This window comes from Bubalus bubalis, chromosome 11 (genome assembly GCF_019923935.1).
Source record: "Bubalus bubalis isolate 160015118507 breed Murrah chromosome 11, NDDB_SH_1, whole genome shotgun sequence".
NCBI lineage: Eukaryota > Metazoa > Chordata > Mammalia > Artiodactyla > Bovidae > Bubalus > Bubalus bubalis.
Genome location: NC_059167.1, coordinates 65,798,418 through 65,824,388, shown reverse-complemented (window position 1 = coordinate 65,824,388; position 25,971 = coordinate 65,798,418). Strand labels below are relative to the sequence as shown.

Genomic DNA, 25,971 nt, shown 5'->3' with positions numbered 1-25,971 from the left:
TCACATAACCCAGGAAAGCTCTACACTTTGTATGTTTGTTTTTTTATAGTGAAAGGATACAAATTGAAACCAGCCAGAGAGAGACCACAGGGCAGAGACTGGGAGGGGCTAATCGGGAACTTCCAACTGTCCCCTCTTCATGGAGACACAAATAGCATTAGCTCCTCCTGGGCAGCGTGTAACGATATGCCCAGAGTACTCCCAACCAGGGCGCTTGAGGCTTTGGTGTCCAATGTTTACTGGGGCTCCACCACTTACTGACCAGATGGCTGACCTTTAGTCTCCAAGCCCTCCAGGAGCTTTAGCTTCACTTCCTCTGGAGGTGGGAACTCATATCAGCCTGTTCCAGAGACCTCATCACAAATCACACTTAAAGGTTGTCCAGCAGCTGAAGTGCCCAGACAAACAAAGCCTCGCATCAGGCAGGCCATTCCAGGGGCCAAACCCGTCTTTTGCTGTTCAGTCACTCAGTCGTATCCGACTCTTTGAGACCCCATGGACTGCAGCATGCGAGGCCTCCCTGTCCTTCACCATCTCCCAGAGTTTGCTCAAACTCATGTCCATTGGAGCTGGTGATGCCATCCAACCATCTCATTCTCTGTTGCCCCCTTCTCCTGCCTTCAATCTTTCCCAGCATCAGGGTCTTTTCCAAGGAGTCGGCTCTTCTCAGCAGGTAGCCAAAGTATTGGAGCTTCAGCTTCAGCATCAGTCCTTCCAATGAATATTCAGGGTTAATTTCCTTTAGGATTGATTTGTTTGATTTCCTTGCAGTCCAAGGGACTCTCAAAAGTCTTCTCTAGCACCACAGTTTGAAAGCATTAATCCTTTGGTGCTCAGCCTTCTTTATAGCCCAACTCTTACATCCATTTAGGACAAGTTAAATCTTCACAATACAATAGAGCAAGTTCCAAAGTAAGTGCCGAAATATGCAGAGTGGTGTGGCTGTTAGGAGCCTGGCATTGATTTTAAAGCCCAGAGTTTCAGCTCCGGCTTTGCCACTTCTGAGTTTAGTGATCTGAGCAAGTTGCTTAATTCTGGTTGATGCCCACCAACCAAACACCCCCAGGAACGTCACTGTAATTGAACCCATTTGAATTTATTGGTACTTGTTGCAACCAATGAGATCATACTCTATGGGGAACCATGGAGTGTCTCGGTAAGTGGGAAGTAGGAGGGCTTTATTGTAGGATTTGGGCTTGTGTGAGGTGATTTACAGTGTAAAATATTGATAAACAGAAACCTCAGAGTCAGGAGGCCAGACAAGGGAGCTCTCAGGCTTGCTCTCCAGTAATAGGAGAGCCCAACAGGAAGAAGAAAGACTCTTTCTTTCCTGGAAAAGACTTAGTCAATGAAAAGTCATGGACTCTGTTTACTCAAGCCCTCCCAACTTCCTTTTCCTCTTGTAAAAGCCGTCTCCTTCCCTTCCATTAAAATCTCAGCTATTTGCTTTATACAAATTGACAGGCTAATCCTAATATTCATATGGAAATTCAAGGGACCCTGAATAACCAGTACAATCTTGAAAAGGAAGAACAAAGTCATAGGACTCACAAAAGACTTGCTACAAAGCTACAGTAATCAAGGCAGTATGATATCAGCATAAAGATAGACAAACAGATCCATAAAATGAAATCAGAATCCAGAAATAAACCCTCACATTTGTAGCTAATTTGTTTTCAACAAAGATGTCAAGACAATACAATGGGAAAAGAACAGCCTTTTCAACAAATGGTTTTGGAAGAATTGGATATCCACTGGATATGCAAAGGAATGGAAATTGAACTTCACACAGACAAATGTTAACTCAAAATAGATCAGAGACCTAAATGTAAAAGCAAAACCTATAAAACCATTAGAAGAAAACGTAGGTGTAAATCTTCATGACCTTGGATTAGGCAATGGCTTTTTAAATATGACACCAAAAGCACAAGCAGTAAAAGAAAATAATCTGGAAATGACCCAAATCCAAAACTTCTGTGCTTCAGAGGGTATCTTCAAAAAAGTGAAAAGACAACCCATGGACTGGGAGAAAAACTTTGCAAATCCTACATCAAATGAGAGAACACATAAAGAATTTTTCCAATCCAACAGAGACAACAATTAAAATGGGGAAAAGATCCAAATAGATATTTCTCTAAAGAAGATATACAAAAGGCCAAAAAGTATGTGAAAAAATTCTTAATGTTGACACTACAAAAATGCACACAAGATACTACCTCACATTCACTAGGATAGTTATAATAACAAATAAAAGACAGACAATGACAAGAGTTGGCAAAGGTGTGAAGAAAGCAGAATCCTCATACAATGCTGACAGGAATGCAAAATGGTGCAGCTACTTTGGAAAATGGTCTGGCCGTTCCTCAAAAGATTAAACAGAAAATTACCATAAGACCCAACTTCACTCCTAGGTATATATGCAGGAGAATGAAAAACTTTGTCCACACAAAAAAACTGTATATGAATGTTCACAGCAGCATTATTTATAATAACCAGAAAAGTAGAAACAATCCAAATGTCCATCAACCCATGAATAAAGTGTGGTATTTCTACACAACGGAGTATTGTACAACCATAAAAGGGATGAAGTTCTGACATCTGCTACAACATGGACAAATCTTGAAAATATTTTGCTGAAAGAAAACAGACACGAGAGGCCACATATGTATGACTGTATGATTCATATTGTATGATTCCATTCATACTGTATGATTCCATTTATATTGTATGATTCCATTTATATGAAGTGTTTAAGCAAATCTAAAAGAAACAGGAAACAGATTAGAGGTTGCCTAGGGCTGGAGTGGGGGTGGTTTGAGGTTGACAGTTAAGAGGTAATGGGTTTCTTTGGGGTTAATGAAAATGTTCTAAAATTGATTGCAGTTTCTTAATATTGGGGCAGCCAAAATGTTTGGGATTTCCCATAAGATGTTATAGAAAAATTTGGATGAACTTTTTGACCAACCCAGTATATAGTAAAAGCCATTGGATGCATACTTTAGATGGATGAATTATATGGCATGTGGATCATATCTCAGTAATGGTGCTTTGAAATAGTTTACACTGAGGAGGAGGAGGAGGAACGAAGGCAGTAACAGAAGCCTGTCAGGATGGACTGTGATTCCTGATACCCAGATCCACTCCTCAGGCGGGCCCATACCCTGCCATCCCCACCCTGGTCTGGCACCTCCAGCTTGCACTTCAAATCCATGCTGTTCAGGCATGAGAAGCACTGCCTGTGAATGTCTGGTTGGACCAGCTGTTCCTCTCAGTGGCCTGGTGAGGAGTTTGCTTTCAGCTCCTCTGAAACCAGCTCTGAAGGTAAGGGAGAACTCTGGATGGGATGCAGGCCTGAGAGAACCCAGGAACTTCAGCCCCACAAGGGCTGTGCCCACTGTAGGTGGGCTGAGCCCCTGGCCACTGGAGGGGTCAGTGAGGCCCTCAAAACCCAGGGCCCCTGAGAAGTCTCAAGTCTGCACCCTTGGAGGCCTGGCCTCTGGGGCCCGGTGCTTCAGAACGGTCCTCAAGGCCTGCAGGATGGTGTTCTGGCTGCTCCGTACATTGTAGTCACTGAGCTGCACCAGGCGGTTGAAGTCTTCCTCCTTGTAGGTCATGTTGAACGTGGAATAGGGCGAGGTGACCCCAGTGAGATCTATCTGGCCGGCCGAGAGTTCTGCAGACCCACGCTGGACACCTGCCCGGGGGTGGGAGGGAGTTAAGGACAGGGACCGGGGCCTCCACAGCTGGCAGGACTGTTCCTGGAGGCTGGGCTCAGGGCTGAGCTGCTCCCCACTGAAGGGGCTCCATGCTTTCCTCCCAGCCCTGTGTCCTCTGCCCAGAACTCTGTGAGTGGCAGGATGCTATTTTGAGATATAAAGCGTGCGCTGCTCCCCACACTTCCTCACAGCATTGCATGTCTTCCACCCCCTGGTACCCACCTCAGCCTCAGGGATAAGTTGAAAGCAGCAGAAAAACAAAGTCCATTAGGTTAGTGAATGGTTTCTTAGAATTCATGATGGAAACGAACATCTGAAAACCAAAAGGTTTTTGCTTTGCAAGAAATACTCTTTGCTGAGAAAGAAAGAGAATTCCAAGATACAGACTGAGCACATTAAGAGTAAAGCTGGGGCTTCCCTCCTGGCTCAGTGGTAAAGAATCTGCCTGCCTATGTAGTGGACATGGGTTCGATTCCCGGTCAGGGAAGATTCCACATGCTTTTGAGTAACTAAGCCCATGCACCACAACAACTGAAAGGCCCATGCTTCAGAGCAAAAGAAACTACCGCAATGAGAGGCCCGAGCATGGCAACTACAGAGTAGCAGCTCCTGTTGGCCACAACTAGAGAAAAGCCTGTGCAGCAACGAAGACCCAGCACAGTCACAAATAAATAAAAATTATAAAAAACAAAATGAAAAGAGTAAATCCGGGGGACTTCCTTGGCTTCCAGTGGCTAAGATTCCTTGCTCCTAATGCTGGGGGCATGGGTTTGATCCCTGGTCAGAGAACTAGATCCCACAAGCCACAGCTAAGACCTGGCACAGCCAAATAAATAAAAAATGTTTTTAAAAAAGAGTGAAGCTGGAAGTTTCAGAATTATGGCGGGAACTGTTAATAGAAAGCCAAAAACATGTACAAATGCAGAATTTGACTTTCCCATCAAAAGGTCATAAAACTCTGACCATTTGGTGGGAGGCAAGGGTTGGAGGGACTGTGATTAGAGTTCAGATTTCAGGCACCCTGGAGTAGAGGCTCAGTTCCCTCAGAAAGGACCCCAGAAAGGGCTGCAGTAGAATGATAGAGAGGCCAACTGTGACCCTAGGCAGGCTTAGGGGAATCTAAGAGAGAGGGGACCGGGGTCTCTCTTTCCTAGCTGTCCAACCTGGGGGACCATTAGAAAATCCTTCAACTGGTAGCAGTTGTGGAGGTGACAGTGTGGGGATTCCCACATTCTGCTCTGGCCCCTCCCACCTGGCCCACAGAATAGAAAGCAGAGCCCAGGGGTAGGGTAGCAGAGGCCAACTGAGCCTGGGGTCATGACAAAGAGAAGGGCAGCCCAGTGACTTTGCAGGGATCTGGGCATGCACCAAAGGCCAGGGTTCTGCCATGTCCCACACTGGGTTGGACAAGCTTAAGACTCTCTCCAAAAAAAAAAAAAAAGACTCTCTCCCTCTGCTGGCCACAGGGGCACAGGAGAGCCCAGGTCAGTGCCTGTGAGGAGCAGACTGCCAGGCTGTTAGTAAGCAGGGGTGGGGCTGCCTCACCGGGGGCCGAGTGGTCCTTGAAGGAGGCGTTGACCAGTGGGAAGTGCAGCACGACAGGGGCGTCGGGGCAGGCGGGGTCTGAGAAGAGATGGCACTCCCGGGGCTGGCGTCGGTCCTTGGGGCTGGGCTCCACGCGGGGGAACGGCAGGCCCCGGGCCCGGAAGTCCAGCTCCGTCTGCTGCAGCACCTGGTGGGGCAGGGGGACCCAGAGAGAGCACTGATTACTTCCGGGTCATCCGGGTCATCCTATGTCAGCACTCTAGAAAATGCTAGTATAGCTCCAGCCCAAACAGACTGCTCAGGGCAACCTGGTTTTGTCCTCCTCATGGCCTAGTCAAGCTAAGTGGTGCCTCAGAGGGAGGCGAAGGATCCAGGCGGTCTGTAGTATTGTTTGGCTAGAATATTTAGGTGGGGTACAGTCCTAGCACCCCCATCCCCATTTGGGATTGCTGTTCTGGCTTATTCACTCTCAGAGCCTCAAGTAAGCCTCTGTAGGGCTTCTGTCTCTCAGCCCTACCCACCCCCTTCTGCAGAGAAGAAGATCATCCCCGGGGGAGACCCAGGGGGATGGATGTGGACAGGCCAGGCTTTCCTCTCACCTCTGTCCAGCGCTTCCTCTTGGGGGCGGGCATGATGAGCTTCCTCCCACCCCCACCCTCTGTCTACCATTCCTGGGAGCCCAGGGCCCCAGCTCTTCCACAACCCTTTCCCACCCTGGCAGGAGCCTGTGGGTCAAAGCCTGTCACCTCTCCCTCTCCTTGGCAACATAGAAAGTCTGGGTCAGAGGCCCTCTGCTCTCCGCTGGAGTGTGGCCTGGCTGGGCAGAGGGTCTGGGGTTCCCATGGGACAACCAGCAGTACCTCAAAGGGCGAGGATAGAGAGTAGTCGAAGGAGATTATGAGGTCCAGCCTGCGGCCTGGCCGGAACATGGCAGGACAGCTGGTGTTGATGAAGTAGCCGGCATCCACCAGGCAGAGCTGGGGCTCCTGCGGGGTCAGCTGGTTGGGAGAGGAGTCTGGCCTGCAGTCTGATGGGGGAGGCAGCAATAGTCAGGGGCAGCCACTCCAACACAGACCAACCACTCTCCTGCTTCATCCTGCATTTGCCTCCACATCCCCTTCTTACCTCTGTGTCAGTCCCTGAATGCATGTCATCTGAGCCTTTGGCAAGACCTTCTCCAAGCCACGCCCCAGAAGTGGATGCTGGGACCCAAGACCCCTGGTAGCCCCAGCCATGGTCTATCTCCACCTGGGAGCCAAACCTTGTTACCGGGAGACACATGGCATTGGCCCTTACCTGCCCAGGTGGTGAAGTCTTTCTGGGCATAGTAGTCCTTATGCATCTGGAGGCCCTGGAGGAAGTTGGAGCTGTGCTGGTAGAGTGGTCGGCTTGTCAAGAGGCCTTTAAACATCTGGGCCAGTGCTGTTCCGGGCTGCATCCACAAGGTCTCTGGCCATGAGGAGGTCCCCGAGGAGGCAGGGGACACCTCTGAGCCCAGAGAAATAGATGTTGGTCCAATGACGGGCTTGGAAATGCCTGGCCCTGCCTGATCCTGACTGTGCTCCCATCCCGACCCTGCAGCATCAGAAGGGGAAGCAGCCTCACTCCAGGCTCCTTACCCAGGTCCCTGATCTTGTCCCGGATGTGCTGCTTCCAGGTGTCATCAGAGCTGGTGAGGTCATACCAGGCATCCAGCAAGTTCAGGGAGAAAATGTTGCTCCAGATACCTGCAGGCCAAATCCCCAAGAGAGTCAGCCTCAGCACTCTGCCCCCCAATAGTCCCCACCCTTGGGTATGGATGGAGAAGGAGTGGGAAACAGGCTGCCCCCACAAGGCCCTTCCCCACAACCCAATATCCGCCCTCACTAGGGGCTCTGCCCATACCTGGGCACAGGGGTTATGATCAGAGAGGCCTGGCCAAGGGACGTCGGGGGCCTTCAGAGTGACAACCCCTCACCTTCCAGAAAGCAGATCCGGGACTCTGGGAGCCTCTTCATCAGCCGCCCCATGAAGAACTCAGAGCCGAAGAGCTCAGGAGGGACAAAGGCTCCATACTTCAGGAACCCGACCTCGTAGGGAGAGAACTCGACCCACTCTGAGGGGGCAGGAGCGAGAGGCAGGAAAGAGAGGACAATGGGCTTGGGAGGAAGGGCAGATCTGACAAGGGCCAAAGACACAGCCCCCCAGCAGGCCTCAGCCTCCTGCCGGCCTGACTGACTCTTGAGCTGAACCCCACCCACCCCCCCAACTCAGCCTTTTGTCTACATCCTCAGCCACCACAGCCCTTGCCCTAGATGGAGAGCTCTGCCGCCTGACCCATCAGCCCATCTGCACCACCATCCTTCCAGGACGTGGGCCATCTGTGCATCATGAGCATGTGTGTGTGTATTGGAGGACGCAATGGATGGGACTGAGAATGGTACCCTTGAAGTCCAGGGTCTGCAGACTGTTCTCTTTGACACTGAGGCTCAAGTAGAGGGGCAGAGGGTTCTGGCCCCGCTCCAGTGCAGCTCTCTGTCCTGACAGCTTCTGATCCACCACCTGGAATGCAGGCATGAGGGCCAAAGTGAGGTTGGGAGCACCCTGGAGACAGGGTGTGGGTACAGGCTGGGGGGAAGAGCCTGGGGGTCTAGGTGACATGGGTGGGCACATGATGCAATTCCCACTCCTGCCCCTTTGTTTGACCAGCCCCACATTCAGGGTTGCCATGTAGGGCCTTGCAGGTTGAGAGCTGCATACCTGCAGAGTGCCAATCACAAGGACCACAGTGTCAACAGTGACAGCCATCCCTGTATCCTATGGTGCCAGTGGCCCATCTTTATGAGATAGAGGGTGGAGGGGCCAAGGATCCTCTGTCTCTCTCTGACACACACACACCCACTCACACACACGCAGAGCTTTCTGCAAAGGACTCAGGAATCCTCCTTCAGTGTGCATTGTTAGCTTTGCCAGGGGCTGGCCCTTCTAGGTAAACCTGAACACAGTTCAACTTTTAGCCCCTCCCAAACACACTCCTGACATCCTCACCTCCCCTCACCTCCTCTGTCCCTGTTTTGCACAGTACAAGTTGTACCCCACTCTTTATCCTTGCCTTCTGCTTCTACTTTTCCCTCCAACAGAACTCTGGCAAGGATTGTGGCTTGCCTATTGGGGAGACCTCCAATGAGACTCACTGAATTCTAGCAGTACAGAAGGGTCTCCCTCTATCCCAGACCAAGATGCAAATATGACTCATCTCAAGCCTCAGCAAGGGTGTTGGTGGTGGCTGCCTGGAGCCCCACCTGGGGAAGGATCCTGCCACCACAAGCCCTGGGCTGTTTCTTGTGGATTGGTACATGTACCATGAACACACCATCTCTCAGGCTTTCAGAGCTGTAAGGCTGAAGGTTGTCCTCAGCAGCTACACCTAAGAGGTTCCCACCCTGTTGTATCTACCTCTATCATCAGATTTACTCAGAATGTGTGAGAAATACAGATTACTGGGTCTCTTCTGAGAATCAGCAGAAGCCACTTAGGAATTTGGCTTTTGTAAATCTTCCCAGGTGATTCTGATGATCAGCCAGGTGTGTATCTAGCCCAGCCCAATCAACGAGGAGTCCTGCTCTTGCACCGAGGACAAAGCCTCAGCACACCCCATGAGCTTCCCTATCCCCACAGCCCTCTGACTGAAGCCCATGAGCTCTAGGGCCGCAACTACTGAAGCCCGCGCATCTAGAGCATGTGCTCGGAGACAAGAGAAGCCACTGCAATGAGAAGCCCATGCCCTGCAACAAAGAGAAGCCCCCCTCGCCACACCTAGAGAAAGCCTGCACAAAGCAATGAAGACCCAGCGCAGTCACAGATAAAGATACATAAGTACAAATAAAATAATTAAAAAAGAATTATTTTAAAAAGCACACAATCAAGGTGAGCTTTAAGAGATAAAGCATGATGACTAAGGAAAAGAAGAAAATATTCAAAAAGCACTCATACTGGGACAAAATTTTCAAAACTGCATGGGTGCTCATTCTAAGGGGTGCACTGTCATTCAATAACACCACAAGGATTTTTATTCTTGTGAGCAATAATAAAAAGACTAATTAAGTTTGTCTTTTTAAAAATGACTACAAACTACATAAAACCATGCATTAAGTCATTTCTGGAGGATCAAATGGTAATTAAATATGTCTTCTTTATAGCCTAGGATCAAACTTCACTTTCTAGTACCTCAAAAAGCGAGCTGTTAAAACAAGCTTTCCCTACCTATAGTAATTAATTGTTGACACCAGACAGAAAAGGCAGTTAATAAAACACTGCACCCTCAAAACCAAACATGAGCTTAAACAGTAGAGCCAAAGAGTACATAGGATATGGTAATAAAATAAAAATGTTTCAAGTAATTATGTTGATTTTATAAGTTCCATGCCATTTCAACAAAAATCCCAACAATATATATCACGAGACTGAGCTGGCTATTATGTATATAGAAAGGCAAAGCACCAAAAGTAGCCAAGATAATTCTGAGATCCAAGGTGGGGATAAATTTGCCCAATCAGAAACTGACATTTATCACAAAGGTAGTTACTAAACCAGTGCAGGATTGGCACCAGGATCAAGATTGAGTCCCATTAGAATGGAATAAGGGGCTTCCCTGTTGGCTCAGATGGTAAAGCGTCTGCCTGCAATGTGGGAGACCCGGGTTCGATCCCTGGGTCAGGAAGATCCTCTGGAGAAGGAAATGGCAACCCACTCCAGTATTCTTGCCTGGAAAATCCCATGGATGGAGCCTGGTAGGTTACAGTCCATGGGGTCGCAAAGAGTTGGACACAACTGAGCGACTTCACTTCACTTCAGAATGGAATAAAGTGCACAGGAAAAGTCCCACGAATGTGTGAGTTACTGTAGCTTCATGCTGACACATGACAGACGCAGCAATGTAGATCAGTGGGGATAACACGTGATACTGGGGAAGTCTGCTATCCATGTGGAAAAAAACAACACCGAATTCCTACTCACATAATACCTGAAGATAAATTCTGGGTAGATTAAAGCCCTAACTGTGAAAAAGAAAGATATAAAACTCATGTAAGAATATACAGAAAGATATTTCATAACTTTAGGGGAGGAAAAGATTTCTCAGGGAAGCTCTAAAAGTACAAACCATAAAGGAAAAGAATGACACATTGGACTATATTGAAACTCTGCATCAAAGTCTATTAGGACTGATAATGATTAATATCCTGAATTTATAAGGAATTCCTATAAAATAATATTTAAAAGGTGCATTAAATAGAAAAGGATTTGAGTAGATAATCAATGCAAGAGCAAGCTCCAATGACAAATGAAAATGTTGCCTTATTAAAAGTCAAAGAAATGGAAAGCTACAATAAAATTTCCTTTCACGCCCATAAAATGGACAAACATTTAAAAGTGTGAAGATCATGTAGAGAAAAAGAAACTATAATACACTGGTAGTGAGAATGTGAATTAACACCACCCTTTTGGAGAACAATTTGGCAATAGCTTAGAAAAGTTGAAGATACACTACCCAATGGCCTAACACTTCCACTACTGGGTATGTATTTTCAAGGCTTAGAGAATCTTGAACACATGGGTACAAGACTTGTATAAAACCATTGTGAAATTAATATTACATTTTCCTTAAGGATATATATATTTTAATATAAGTATATGTAATAAAGGTGGATCTAAGAAAGTATAAACGTTTGTAAGATGTATGTTATGTATAATATAAAGTATACAGGTTACAGATATGTATGTGATAATAAATTCAGGATGGTGGTTCACTCTGGGGGTGGGAGGGAAATGGGGCTGGAGGGGGGTCCACAGGGAGCTTTGGCTTTTTCTGTAACATTTCATGTCTTAGGCTGATTAGTGAGATCCTGCATATTCCTTATATTATTCTTTATGCTTTATGTATTTTCTTAGGTCTGAAAATTATTGTAAAAAACACTTATTAGGATTTTATAATAAATATTTTAACTAATAAAAAATAAGAACGGTTGGTAATTTCCAAATAGCATTTTGCTTGCCAACAAGAACAAAAATTTAAAGAAAAAATTGAAAACAAATTCACTTTTTGGTCCTTTTATGGTCCTTTGGACCATAATAATCATTTTTGGTCAAATGCTTGATATCCAAAGATAAGAAAGGTAAGAATCTTTCCCCTGCTAATATATTTGATAGTACTTTTTTGTTACACATATTAAAATACTTTTTGTGTTTTAGTCACTTCAAAAGCTTTAAAAGAAACTATAAGGGGTAAAACAACAAAAAAACAATTTCACAATATTTTTTTGGAGAAAAAAAAAGAATCCTGATTTTAATCATTGTATCAGTTAATATAAGATCCAGAAGTTGACTTACTAAGCTTTTCTTTTTCTTTTTTTAAAGAAGCAAGGTATAAAAAATTTTTATATGCTCAGTTTTGTCTTAATGGTGTTAGGATCACAGTAAAGAAATAGATTTGCTGACACTTAATGCTTACCGGAGAAGGCAATGGCACCCCACTCCAGTACTCTTGCCAGGAAAATCCCATGGATGGAGGAGCCTGGTAGACTGCAGTCCATGGGGTCGCGAAGAGTTGGACATGACTGAGCGACTTCACTTTCACTTTTCACTTTCATGCATTGGAGAAGGAAATGGCAACCCATTCCAGTGTTCTTGCCTGGAGAATCCCAGGGATGGCGGAGCCTGGTGGGCTGCTGTCTATGGGGTCGCACAGAGTCGGACACGACTGAAGCAACTTCGCAGCAGCAATGCTTACAGCCTGCTGCTGCTGCTAAGTCGCTTCAGTCCTGTCCGACTCTGTGCGACCCCATAGATGGCAGCCCACCAGGCTCCCACGTCCCTGGGATTCTCCAGGCGAGAACACTGGAGTGGGGTGCCATTTCCTTCTCCAATGCATGAAAGTGAAAAGTGAAAGTGAAGTCACTCAGTCATGTCCAACTCTTCGCGACCCCATGGACTGCAGTCTACCAGGCTCCTCCATCCATGGGATTTTCCAAGCAAGAGTACTGGAGTGGGGTGCCATTGCCTTCTCCGTGCTTACAGCCTGGCGTGCTGCAATTCATGGGGTCGCAAGGAGTTGGACACAACTGAGCGACTGAACTGAACTGAACTGAATGCTTACCCTATGCCAAGGCAACAATAGTGCTCAGAACCACCCTGTAAGGTAAGTACTCTTCTCATTCTCATTGTACATATGAGAAAACTGAGGCACAGAGAGGTCAAGTAACTTGCCTAAGGAAACATAGCTAGTAAGAGGCCCTAGAATTAGAATCTAGGAAATCTGGCCCCACAGTGTATGCTTTTAACACTACCATGAAGTGAAGAAGAATACATTTCATATTACAGTATAAATAAAAAGCTGTTCCAAAAATCTCACTGACTCAAACACAATGCTTAATGACTTTGGCACTAACTGGTCCCGAGCTCTTGGAAGATCCAGAAATTTCTGTTTCATGGTAATTAATTGAAGACTAACCTGACTCAAAAAGTCAGCATTCCAGAGTTGGCAGACACTGAGGTACAGAGGTATGGCTGTTCCCATATCCTTCAACAATGTACTGGCCTTTCTTTCCCAACAGGAAAGGCACATGGGCCTCAGCTAGCTGCAGGGCTGCCCCTGCCCCACCAGTGCACACACCCTCCCCCTCACATGCACAGGTGCCCTACCTGACCGTGCAGCATCAACTCCAGCACCAGACCCCACAGGTCCACAAAAGTCGTGGTGCGGCCCTGCTCAGCCCGCTGCTCCAGCTCCCGGTGGTAGGTCGCCAGGCACTCGGGAGAGAAGGTCTCCAGCTTACTCTTGGCCAGGTGCTCCCGGACATGACTGATGGGTCCCTTGAGGTCCTTCTGCGACCACTCAGGGTCCCCATACAGATGGGCCATTGTCCTGAGAAAACAAAGGATCATTACGGTAGGAGACTGAGGCTCAGCATGGTTGCTGCAACTCCAATTTCCATTCTCTGACTTCTCCCAACATGTGGTTCCTGCCACCAAACCCTGCCGGTCTGGGAGCTGTCTCAGGGTTTTCTCTCCTTGGTTGGCACTGTCCAATATAGAGTGTGAGCCACATATGTAATTTACATTTTCCTAGTGACCACAGTTTTAAAAAGTAAAAAGAGACCTGAAAAAATTAATTTTAACAGTATATTTCATTTAATTCAGTATCTAAACATTATCATTACAGCATGTAATCAATATTTAAATTAATATAAATTTATATTTTTTCAAACTGTTTTTCAAAACTCGCTGCACATTTTATAACACATCTCAATTTGGACTAGCCACATTTCATGTGATCAGTAACCACGTGTAGCTGGTGGCTGCTGTATTGGGCAGCACAGCTATAGGCCCTGCTCCTTTCTTTATATGTCTGTCCTGAAGCCTTTAAGACACTGCTTGTCAACAGCTGTCACCTAAACTCCTCTGAGGAGTTTACTCATCTTTTACTCCTTAAAGTCACATTTCAATAAGACTCAAAGGAATGACTCTCCAACAGTGAGAAGTCTCACTTCTCAGAGTGGGGTATCAGGAGGCAATGCTACCTTTAGGTAAAATAACATCTTGTGACCTACATTTTATCATCTATACTATAGGGTTGTGAGAGCTGGATGATAAAAAAGGCTGAGCGCTGAAGAATTGATGCCTTCAAAATGTGGTGCTGGAGAAGACTCTTGAGAGTCCCTTGGACAGCAAGGAGATCAAACCAGTCAGTCCTAAAGGAAATCAACCCTGAATATTCATTGGAAGGACTGATGCTGAAGATGAAGTTTCAATACTTTGGCCACCTGATTCGAAGAGCCGACTCATTAGAAAAGACCCTGATGCTGGGAAAGGTTGAAGGCAGGAGGAGGAGGAGATGACAGAGGATGGGATGGTTGGATGGCATCACGGACTCAATGGACACGAGTTTGAGCAAACTCTGGGACATAGTGAAGGACAGGGAGCCTGGCATGCTGCAGTTCATGGAGTCCAAATAGTTGGACATGACTGACCTACTGAACAACAATAGGGACAATAAGGAAGACTACAGCATAGAGTGTTGTGAGGATAAAATGAGGTAACAACCATTAAAGGAAAAAGAGCTACCAATTAGGAGTTCCTGATATGTGTCAGATATGTTAAGTGCTTCAACTTGGGCTGTCCCACTCTAATCCTATGGTGTTTGTGCTATTATTACCCCCATTTCGGATATGAGTCAACTGAGAATCAGAGGAAATAAGTTGCTCAGAGTCACTTAGTCAGTAAGTAGTGTTGCAGAAACTCAAAGCCAGCTCTTTCCAGATCAGCCAACCTACGCATATTCAGTAGCATGGAATGGATGTCCTGCCATTGCTCACTCATGGCAGGACCTCTGATTGTCTATTTCCTCCCTTTTGAGAAAGCCATTTGGCACCCATCAGCCCATACCACTTGGCTTCCCCACAAAAAGGGTCCCATTGATGTCCTCTCCATATCCCCCTGGAGCCTGATCATCTCTGCTCTTCCAAGTCCCCAGGGCCCTCACCATGTAGAGCCTGAGATGCCACTGAAGTAGGTCACACAGTCCAGAAGGCCTAGCTTCTGCAAGGCCAACAGTTGGCCATAGAGAGAGGTCATGGCCCGGGCGCCTCCTCCTGTGGCCATGATGCCTATTACAGGGACCTGGGTTGCACACAGACACAGGTTGGGTTAACAAGGACAGGGGTGGAGTGGCCCCCTGCCCCCAGGGATGGGACCTAGTGGGCAGGGCCTAAAGTGTTCAGGATTAGAGCCAGCACCTGCTTCTCCCCAACAAGTAATAGCTCTCAGCCCTGGACAGGTCCCCAAAGAGAGTGTCCCCAAAGAGAGCTTCCCCACGCCCAATATCTCTCCCTCACATGGCCATCCCCCAGTCTCTGTGACTCAAGTATCTGGAGAGGGCATAGCAGTCAGGAAGTCCCTTAGGGCCAGTACAAGTTATCTGCACCCACGTCCCTCTACCCCACAAACCTCATCTTCCTGCAGGTCTCCATCCAGCTGCAAGACCTGCTTCAGGGCCTTGGCCACCACCTGCTTCCTCCTGCTCAGGAAGTCTCTTTCCTCCACACTCAGATCAAAGCCCAGACGTACAGCCAGCTCCTCAGGGCTGGGGCGGTATAGGAGTCAAGGGTCAGGGGGCACCTGCATAGCTCAGCCACTGGTTGGTGAAGCCCACAGTGACTGCCGAATAAACTCCCTGCTCCCAACTCCCAAGGCTATTCTTTATACCACTCTCCCCGACTCCTGTGACTACCCCGGTCTTCCACGTATGTGAATGGCCCTTACCAGCTCTCAGCTTTGAGCTGCAGCTTCACTCCTGGGGCCTGAAATCAGAGCAAGAGACCCTACTCAGATTGTTCTAGACCCTGAGGGGAGAGTGGGTACCCCCTGGGGGCTTTGGCTCCCCCGTCTTTGTTCTCACTGACACTTCCCATCTAGCCGAGGCCACTTACGTTTGTAGCAGGCACGTCAATGGTCACCTCCTTCCCCATGGCCAAGGACCTCAGGGGCACAGTGAGGTGCCCAGCTGGGTGGCCTGAGTTCCAGCCACTGCTTATAGAGCTCTGGAAGAAAACTTTGTTCATTCATTCATTTACTCAACAAATCCTTACTGTGTATCTAGACAGTGATCCAGACAGATATAAGCCCCACTCCGATAATAGAAAAATAATTACAATATTTATAATTATTGTAATTATAATTGCACAAATAACAGCTAACGAATTATTTTGCTACATACCTGAAACTAGCACAATATTGTAAACCAACCATACTTCAATTATTATTCAATCAATAATAATTATAATAGCTTATATTTTTTAGTATATCAATGGCTAAGAGTTATTTATTATTCTAACTGAATCATATGCATGAATCTACAAAGGAACAGGTAACAAACTGATGTTACTAAGTATCGTAAAGGAAATAAGTAGTGTGATGTGACAGAGTAACCAAAGAGCTATGTGAAGTCTAGTTAAGATGGGAGGATCAAGGAGGGCCTCTGGAGAGGTGCTGTTTGAGCTGAGATCTAAGTGAGCAGGAGGAGGAGGAAGTAGACAAGGAAGAAGAGGAGTAGACAGCCTTGGAAAGAGACACAGGGGGGACAGGGAAAGCACTTGGGGTGCTGGAAAAACAAGAAGAGACAAACATGGCTGGAGCATCATGAATGAGGGACACATGGAAGAAAACGAGTCCGCAGAGGTGTGTAGGGGCCAGGTTATGCAGGGCCTGTGGACACAGACATGGGATTTTATTCTAAGAGCATTGTTGGAGGAGCCATTAAAGACTTTAAACAAAGACTGACATGGCACAGCCCCCATGCCCAACCTAGGTCGTTGGCCATCCTCCTTGTGTGCCAAGGGCATAGTGCCTAACTGGGGGAGGCTGATAAGGCCACAGGGGCCTGACCTTGGCAGGGGGATGGCCAGAAAGAGGCCTGCAGCAGCTGGAGCTGGCCCAAGGCTGGGGTTGGAAGGTAACTCCAGAGCCAAGACCTACCCTCAGGCACACACTCAGCTCAGCCTCTTGGGCTGCCATATAGTGGAAGCAGAAGGCAGAGGCTGTGCCCAGGGCAGATGTCTGCGTGTCCTCATATGAGCCCTTCAGCACCAGCTCCAGCTCATCCTGATCTAGGGAGAGAGAGGACAGACTAGCACAAGGAAACAAAAACCCAGAACCCCAACTAGGATCCAGGAAACCAGCAGTACTGCCCCAGATATGGGGAGGCCAAGTGGCTGGACCAGGGCGAACAGCATTCTGGAAAGAGCTCTGCCCAAAACCCCCATGGGACTCCCACCTTCTGTTCAGGGGACGACTCTAATGCCCAGAGGAGCCCCGTTGCCCTTGTGCTGTGTGGGAAACCTCCTGCTCTGCAGGTTCCCCAGCCACCCCCATCCACCCCCTACATTCCAGGTGGAGGCCAGACCTTGTCTCACCTGTAGCCACAGCTGTGCTGACAACATGGACATCCAGGTGTGACAGCTCTCGGGCCTGGGGCAGACCACATTGTGGACAGGGGACTCTGCAGGGGAAGCTGAGGTCCCCTCAACCTCACCCCCTGAGCCCCACTATCCCAAATCCACTGCATCCAGAACCAGAAGTGGAACCGGATGCAGAGACCTCTCACCCTACCTCTGGTCCCGGAGCAGCCAGGAAAGCCCCATCTCCACCCAGCCTCCTACATTTGCCAAACTTCTGACATCTCTGAAAGTGCCCCCAGCCCTCAGGCCCAGTTCTTTCTTCTCTTTCTCCGCAGACTCAACCTGGAGGAGGCATTCTATTATAACTGCTCCCAAATAGTATTATGCAACCTGCCAGTCCACAGGATGATGGACTGGGTCAGAGAAACAAAACCTTAACATTTTAGCCACTGAAACGTCTCCTGACTGTCCTCCAGTTGACTGCCTTGCCAAGGGAGTCTGCTGCGTTCTCTCTGTAATGCCTGCCAGCTGGAGCCCACAGCCCACTGGCCTCTCTTGTAGAACTGCTACATTGACAGCATGTCACTGGGCTCCATCACCTCAGATGAAAGACAGCTGCCTCAGGTGTGGCTCTTTACAGGGTATTTGAAAAAGTAATACTAGCCCATCAAACAGACACTCGTAGGACCCCGAGGGTGGGTGCCCACTTCAATTCTGAACTCCAGTGGCCTGACTCACCACAAGCAGGGCCTGGCCTGGCTCCCAGGTCAGGGCTGTATTGCCTGTTGGGAGCTTTGCTTTGAGTAGAAAGTTTCTAATCATCACTCACCACCCCATTCCTGTCCACTGCAGCTCTGTGAGCTTGCTGTATTTTAGGAGAGCTGACTAGGACCCTCCAAGGTCCCGGGGAGGAGCTGGTTGACCCCTGACTCTATCTCAGGGCTCCCAGCTTGGAAGCATGCCACACTGGAAAGGCTCTCAGGCTCATTACCTGAATTTTCACAGCCTGAGCCTGGCTTGGCCTGCCAGTCCTCCTTGCCACCTTCAGGGCTAATAACTATGAACTCATTACACATGACTAAACACCATCGGCCTAAAATTCCCTGAAAGCTCCCTCAGAACTCCTCTTAGCAGAGCCTCGGCCTCCCCTCTCTCCAAGTGCCCTTTAGGCCCCTCCAAGCCCTGCAGCCCCAGGTGACCACCCAGCAGGAAGGCCAGGCAGTCTCACTGCAAAGTCCTGTCCTCGCCTCACCCCTTCTGGCCCACCCCCAACCCCTACCCTCCACCTCTACCCTGGTGTCTGTTCTGGGGTCCCTCCCTCAGCCTCCTTGCTTCCTGTTCCCACACAGGTGTGGGGAAGGTGGTTACCACAAGCACGTTGTTGGTGATGAGGTTTTCCGGGCGGTCTGACCTGGAAAAATCAAACCATCCAGAGTGCGGCCTTGCAAAGACCAAGGCTTCCTGCAGTGACGACCCCCTCCCACCTCAGGCTGCACCCGGATGGGGCCTCCTTGAGTGACAAGGAGTCCTGGATATGATTCTTCAGGGTGTGGGGAGATGCTTCTGAAGCGCTAAAGGCGGGGAGGGAGGAGGAGAGTGAGGCAGAGAAAATACAGCCTTCCTCATTTCATTTCTCTAATAGGGTCCCCCCACCCTGACTGGCAGGGGTGGGAGATGAGGAACAACACATCTAGACTGGAAAGACCAATGGGAAGATCTGAATCGAGGATATTTTCCTCAGGACAGCCTTGTCCTGAGACACTCCCTAGGCTGGGTGGTAGCACTCACATTTTCTCAATCAGGAACTCCACGTCCAGCTCCTCCGGTCCCTGGAATTAAAGATGAACCAGTTGCCAACATGCCCCCGTGTCTTTGGAGTTGGCACAGCTCCTTTATGTGTATCGTGTCATCATCTCAAGCTGCCTCCAAGGGAGGCATGGTGTTACAACAGCTCCCATTTTACAGATGAGGAAATTGAGTCTTAGGGAAAAATGGGCTACCTGCTCAGGTTCCACAGCTGGCAAGGCTGAAGGGGAAGACGAGGGACACAAGCCTAAAGAGGCTTGAAGATGCCAAGGGTCCTTTTCATCTTCCTCTCAAGGGGGACCAACCCCAGAACTCTGCTTTCCACGCCTCCAGGCTTTGCCTGCTGCAGAAGGAGCACAGACCATCACGCAGGCCTTGGGAGGGTCAGAGCAGTGAGCAGGAGTGATGAGCCTGCACCCCCTGACGAGCTGGGCAGACCCAGCTGTGTTTGTGGCACATGAGGAAGTTTTCACATCATCCCAAACCTTCCTTCCCTATAGAAGACTAGAATCCTTCCTTCCCTGTAGAAGACTAGAATCCTTCATTAAATGATTCAGCTGATAATAGTCAAGTTAAGCCTCTCCTTTCCTATTAAAATGCAAAAATCTCCGGGAAGGGCCTGGCAGCATCCCAATAGACAGGAGAAACTACGCAACCTCCTCAGCCTGGAGCTGAGAGGTGGGGCCGGTAGGGACCCCCACCCACCTGGGCGCGCAGGGAGAAGGTCTTCCGGAGCAGCCTGCCAGGGAGGACTTCAGAGACATCATAGAGAACCTTGAACCAGGCGTCATCCTGCGTGACTGTGTCCTCATCATAGAGGGTCAGCTCCAAAACATTCTAGGGACCCGAGAACAGCAACTTAGCACATTATTAACTCATAGTGTGGCTCACAACTGTTGAGCCCTCACTCGATGCCGAGGGCAAGAAAAGATTATTATGCCTCCACGCTTTTTACTTCAAAATAAAAATATAGGTAAAGCCTGAAAGTGGTTAAAGGAAATCAGCAAAGTTCTTAACTTAGCCCTGTTAATTTTTGTTTTTATAAGAAATTAAATTCTTTAAAGAGTTTCCCCCATCCCAGTTCCATGCCTGCTTTGCTGGTTCCCTAAGGCACAGTAGGTCCCAGGCACTTACTGGGAGTCTTCCATGTGTGATCTCATTTAACCTCAAACAACCCAGTCAGGAGGGCTCTTATGCCTCCACTCCACACACTGGCTTCGGGAGGACCATCACCCTGCCGTTCACATATCCTCTCGCATACAGCACATCCAGGCTGGAGCGCACAGACACCCCATTCCCCAGGGTCTCTGCCTGAGCCCCACAGAAAGGTGTGCTCCACCCCAAAATATTCGTGTATGTGGTACAACCTGTCCTCAGGTGGGTGGCCAAGGATACTCTGACCTTTACCTTGACCTGACCCTGGATCAGGAAAGTGAAGGTCTCGTTCCACACAGGATGACTGGAGTTGGTAACTGTTTTGGTCTTAAACTTCGTTCCAGGTGTGGTTGGCATCTGTAGGACCACATAGGGGTCTGCCTCGCTCACTGCCAACATCAAGGGAGCCGTTGTGAGACAGAATTCCTCACATCACTCTCCAGGAGCCTCACCAGGTTCCTCCCAAGATCCCTGCAGCCACTCTGGGCAGCCCAGCCCAATCCAGCCTCTAGGCACTTGCCTGGGTCTTTCCCTTAGGACCCAGTCAACCCCACCTCCCTAGAGCCCAGTTCACAGTTACTCACACAGGTCAGCCCAGCCCAGGCCCCGTGCCTCCAGGACCTTCACGGTGAGCCGCCAGCAGGTAGAGGCCTCCCTCTGGAGAGAAACAGACCACTGAGTCCCTCCTGCTCAGGCACGAGCCCCACTGATCAGTACCTGAGATGCTTACTGATGCTGCCAGGCATTGCAGGGCCAAACAGCCTTGGCCTACCACTGCCCGTGACTTCACTTTCACTTTTCACTTTCATGCATTGGAGAAGGAAATGGCAACCCACTCCAGTGTTCTTGCCTGGAGAATCCCAGGGACAGGGGAGCTTGGTGGGCTGCCGTCTATGGACTTGCACAGAGTCAGACACAAATGAAGTGACTTAGCAGCCCTTGGGGCTGTGGCTGTCAGAGAATGGCAGACCTCAAAGGGGGTAGAATTTGTGGGAACCCTTCCCTTCAGGGGCAGGATTGCACAGTATAGGGAAGAGTGCAAGAAACGAAGGGCCAGGGGATGCCCACCTTACTGGACATGTCAGTTTGGGGTCAGCCATCCCCAGAGCTCCCAGGAGGGCAGCCCCTTGGTGAAGCATGTGACCCGGCTGCCCACTGTCCCCCCAGCCCTCTGGAAAGGAAGTGGGCATGTGACTCCAGGAGGCTGAGCCCCAGGAGCCCAGTGCTCCCTCATGGCCTCAGGTACAAACCCTTTCTTGGATGTGAATTGGGAAATTCCAAGAGCATCAGGCTGTTAACTGTGTGCAGGGGGCAAAATGTATTAAGACGACGTGTGTTAGTCGCTCGGTTGTGTCTGACTGTTTGTGACCCCATGGACCTTAGCCCGCCAGGCTCTTCTGTTCATGAAATTCTCCAGACACGAATGCTGGAGTGGGTTGCCAGTTCCTGTTCCAATTAAGATGATGGTGAGGCCATATCAGCCCACAGACAAGCCTAATGAGATGGGAAAAGAAACTGAAAGGGCAGAAGCTCTGAGGGACCAAGAAGATGAGCAGAAGTAGGTGGCAGGAAGAAAAGCAGAGGGCAGGTGGGGTGTGGCTGAGTCCTGCCCAGGGACAGGGTGGGGGGGGGGTGCGTATCCTCAAACCCCTACCGCTGAGGTCCTTGACACTGCTGGCATTTAGGGGGCCACCGGGTTTCTGTTCTTCCTGAGGCCCCTCTGGGTAGTTTTTCCTGGGCACCCTGCACACATTTCTTATGATAAGACCCTGCCATCTGAGGCAGAGGGGACACTGTGCTTGCAGGGTCAGGAGACAGCGCTGTGATGAAACCAAAGCTCTTTCCTGTGCTGTACCCTCCCACCGCCAGTCCCGCTTCTGTGCATGTGATCCGACAGTCTTGGCTCCTGACAGGAATCGTCTCTGCCCTGCATGGGTGCTCCCTGCCCAAGGCTGACTCAGCGTCCACAGAACAGGCTCTCCATGCCCCACAGAGAGGCTTAAAGGACAATGGGCCACAGCAAAGTCAATCAGGCTTGTGCCCCTTGGTCCTCAATTCTCCCTGTCCTGTGGCTTCTGGCTGAATGTCTTTGTCACCCTAGTCAGCTCTCTGGCAGAGCACACGTGACCCTCCCAGCAAGATAGACTGGTTTCTCCCTTCTTGGGGATTAGTGGCAGCAGTGACATCCACAGGCCATAAGCCAGAGGTTGTAATTGACAGTGATTTAGTGACTTTTTAGGCACCTGGCTCCATTTCCTCCCCACACCAATTCCATCGCCATCCACCACAGAGAAGGTGCAGGCTGGAACCTTGGTTCCTGTGAGGAGTTGTGCTCCAAAGCCCACTCCATGCTGGGGAGAGGCAGAGGCAGCCCCAGGCCCCCCAGTTCTCAGGGCCACAGCCTGTGGGCTGCTCTAAAGCCACTTGGGGCTACTAAGAAGCATCCCAATTGCTTGCTTTCCAGACAGCCACCCTGCGCAATTTGGATGTTGCTGCCCATTTTCCTCTCTGGTCACTGAGAACCTCTCAACCTCAGAAAGCCCACCATTCCCCAGAGGATCTCTTTCCTAGGGTGAAACTCCATTCTCTTCACCTCTAAGAGTGTCTCTAATATAGCATCTGGAGGATGGGCTGTGACCGTCACTACAATGACTGGTCATTGCTGGGGTCGGAGAACAGATTGGTCAAGGCAGGTGTCCAGCTAGATTGTCTGGATCTAAATTGCTTGATTGCTGTGTGACCCAGGACAAGTCACTAAACTCCCCGGTGCCTCTGTTTCCTCATTGTAGTGAGACTAATAACAGTATCAACCTGACACAGTGTTTTCAGGCTCAATGTGTTAAGGCCTGTAGAATGCTTAGCAAAAAAGTAAGCAGTTTCTAGACAATTGTTCTTATTACTATTACTATTTATTAAGTACTTGTTATGTTTATGTTTCTAGGTGCTATACTAAGCATACTACATATTCAAACTCAGTTTATTGTCCCAACAGTTTGTAAGATAGTTCTCTCATTTCACAGATGAGAGGATTGAGACTCAGCAAGGTTGACTTGCCCTAGGTCACAGAGATGGTAAGTGACATGGTGATTTTGTCACTAAGTCGTGTCTGACTCTTGCAACCCCATGGACCGTAGGTAGCTCACCAGGCTCCTCTGTCCATGGGGTTCTCTAGGCAAGAATACTGGAGTGGGTTGCCATTTCCTTCTCCAGGGGATCTTCATGACCCAGGGATTGAACCTGGGTCTCCTGCTCTGCAGGCAGTTTCTTTACTGACCAAGCTACAGGGGAAGCCCCTGGTAAGCAAGTGACATAGTTTGGATTCAAACCCAGGCCTTCAGGGCCAGAGCTCACAATCCGTAAGAAGGTTCTTAGGACTTTGCCTCTTTGTAAAACCATCCAGATTTCTCCCTCTACCCTGTGGATATCTAAATGTTAGAATTTCATAGATTTGTTTTAGACAAATAGGGTTATTGAGCCAACTAACATGTTAACTAATAGAAGTCTTTTCTCTCAAGGGTTCTGGGGCTTCACCTTCCTTGTTTAAAGACCCTCCCTCCTGGACTACTTTGTTCACTAAAGACTGACAATGGACGTTCGTGGAGGGTCTCCTGTAGGGTCCCCCAGCCCAGCTTCCTGTAGCATCCTGGGAGTGCCTCCTTTTTGAGAGTCCTAGACACCCTCTCTCCCCCTGCACGGTGACCCCAGGGCCTCCTCCATGGCTCAGTGCTGGCCCTGCTCAAGGGAGACTGAGGGGCGCTGGAGTCCCCAGACCGGGGTCCAGAGGACCTATGACAATGAGGTCTTCAGCTGGGAGAGACAAATGAGCAGGCCACCTTTTCTCCCTGCTGGCACCCAGTAACCTGCCTATGGGAGGCTGGAGAGACCCGGAGTGGGAGCTGCAGCCACAGATTCCAGCCCTGAACCTTCTGAATCAGGCTGAGATGTTGCTCCGGAACCACACAATTGGCCCATCCCAGAGCAAGTCCTGGATGCCCCAGCCTGCCCCACCAGCCACACTTCTGCTGCCAAGGCAGGCCCCAGTTTCCCCTTCCACCAGGTAAGAGGTGGGGTGGGGCAGCCGCTGAGGCTTGCCTGCCCCTGGAGCCAACTTGAAGGCCTTGGGGATTCAGCCAATCCCAGGACTGTCAAATAAGACGCTTCCCAGGTGTGTTGGTAGGCTCCCAGGGCCTATGAGCCAGTTTTGCCCACTGGGCTGGGCCCAGAGAAGGCAAGGGTGGAAGAAAAGGATGTCCAGCCTTCTCCAGGGAGATGAGGAGGAAAGGGGATGCTTCAGACACTTCCACTGCTGGGTCCTGGGGCTCAGGCTCCTATTGGAGCCCAGCCCCTCCACCTTCCTGCTCCTGCAGCCATGAGTCCCCCTTAGCCCACATCAGGGCATTTCCACTAATGTCTGGCTTGGGAAGGGTCCTCCAGATCTCAGGCTGACATGGGCTGGGACGGCAGGTGTCCCTCTGTCTTGTCCAGGAGTCCCTGGTGCCTGGCCTGCTCCAAACAAATCTTCAGGAGCATCAGGCTAGAGCTGCTTACCTAGCTGCAACTCAGGTCTGGATCTCAGGGCCAAGCTCCAGAAGCCTGGCCAGCTCTTGAATGAGATAAATGCCCCTGGACAGTGATCTTGGCATCCTTCATGGCCACTTTCTGGGGCAGCAAGGGAGACCTGAGGAGCCAGTCCTTCTGACCTGGGTCTGTGGCAAAGATTGAGGGAAAGCACCTAGCAGGGTGACAGCAAGCAGTTTGTAGGCCTCTTTGGCCTGGTTGCAGCCTCATAGCTCTCGGGCCTGGCAAATAATTTGAGGGTGGGGATTTAGCATATCTCCTGAGATGCACAGGTGGTTCCTGGGTTCTGGCTGGATCCAGGAAGCCCGCTGCCTGCAGTAGTAGGCTGCGGACCTGGTGGGGTCTCCTTCTGTGACACACAGCCAGTGTGTTCTCTGATGTGGTGTGTGAGCCTTCGGAGGAAGGAAGGGGTGGGGCTCTAAGGGGCTGCTGCCTGGTCGATCATGGTGGACTCTGGTCTCCTTGGGCTTACTTCTATGGCTGTTAATCACCCATCCCACCCACTCATTATCCCTAAACACAGATTCCCTCACCTTCTGCCTTCCTCCTTCATCCTCTGCCTAGGCAGAGATGCCAGGTCTGGGACCCAGCCCCTCCCCAGAGACCAGAATCACCTTTGTTTCAGCTGTGTCAGGCTCTTTAGAGGCACCCTGGCTCCAAGCCCTGCCCTGAGTGATGCCAATAGGCTCGGTGGCGTTATTACCTGGTGAGGATGGCCAGGTGGTCCCCTAGGTGTCAATCTCTCCATGCCGACACTTTGGCTCCACTCCAGGCCCAGCCAAGATGCCAGCTCCCTGGCTGGCTGGCAGCGACTGCTCCAATGGGATGGGACTGACTGTGAACCTGCCAGCCTCAAGGAGCAATGATTCTATAGGGAGCCCGGGCCCCACCTCCAGGTCACTCCCTCAGCCCAGCATCTTCTCCTCTTCCTCCGGAGGCTGAGTCAACTCTCTTCTCCAGAAACTTCTGGCAGGGCTCCAGAACCTGCAGGTGAAGCATCCCTTCCAGACCTGGAGTGTCAGGATACCAGAGAGGGGGCAAGCAAGCAGCCAGGAGCCTAGGAGTAACAAGAGGGCAGCCCCAGAGGCAGGCACTGAGCAGACTCTGGCAACCTAGCTGCAGGGGGCTCTGGACTCTGGTCCTAGACCTCTTACCCTTCCATGCAGCTGGTTCTAGTGACAATTCACTCCTCTAGGGGATTGTAAGTAGAAAAAATATGGGAGACCCCTGTAAATTAAAGA

At 49.7% G+C, this 25,971-nt stretch overlaps 1 protein-coding gene and 1 long non-coding RNA gene across 3 annotated transcripts; one reads left to right on the top strand and one right to left on the bottom strand.

Moving 5' to 3' along the window:
- Positions 1 to 2,664: 2,664 nt before the first annotated feature.
- PLA2G4D (phospholipase A2 group IVD) lies at positions 2,665 to 25,612 on the bottom strand. Of its 2 annotated transcripts, XM_044925180.2 has the most exons (20): positions 25,434 to 25,612; positions 20,737 to 20,809; positions 20,405 to 20,541; positions 19,703 to 19,834; positions 18,980 to 19,020; positions 18,560 to 18,602; positions 17,207 to 17,261; positions 16,770 to 16,900; positions 15,725 to 15,835; positions 15,558 to 15,595; positions 15,243 to 15,378; positions 14,779 to 14,915; positions 12,939 to 13,161; positions 7,685 to 7,802; positions 7,219 to 7,356; positions 6,881 to 6,988; positions 6,558 to 6,749; positions 6,122 to 6,288; positions 5,262 to 5,448; positions 2,665 to 3,694 (listed from the first exon to the last, which is right to left on the bottom strand). In XM_044925180.2, exons 1-20 carry the CDS (start codon positions 25,476 to 25,478, stop codon positions 3,468 to 3,470), a joined length of 2,439 nt encoding a protein of 812 aa, XP_044781115.2. In that variant the 5' UTR covers positions 25,479 to 25,612; the 3' UTR covers positions 2,665 to 3,467. The 2 variants fall into 2 exon arrangements, with proteins under 2 accessions (XP_044781115.2, XP_044781116.2); XM_044925181.2 differs by lacking the exons at positions 19,703 to 19,834; positions 20,405 to 20,541; positions 20,737 to 20,809; positions 25,434 to 25,612 and adding an exon at positions 19,192 to 19,451.
- On the top strand, positions 19,687 to 20,809 carry LOC123328103. Its single transcript, XR_006542874.1, has 2 exons — positions 19,687 to 19,817; positions 20,497 to 20,809. It is a non-coding gene; the product is annotated as an uncharacterized LOC123328103 (long non-coding RNA).
- Positions 25,613 to 25,971: the final 359 nt, after the last annotated feature.

Coding starts and splice junctions, on each gene's coding strand:
- PLA2G4D (XM_044925180.2), bottom strand. CDS start 25,478: ATGGAGAGATTGACACCTAGGGGACCACCTGGCCATCCTCACCAG. Junction 20,542..20,736: donor CCTGGGCTGGGCTGACCTGT/GTGAGTAACTGT, acceptor TGATGTTGGCAG/TGAGCGAGGCAGACCCCTAT. Junction 6,989..7,218: donor CCGGATCTGCTTTCTGGAAG/GTGAGGGGTTGT, acceptor TTTGGCCTGCAG/GTATCTGGAGCAACATTTTC.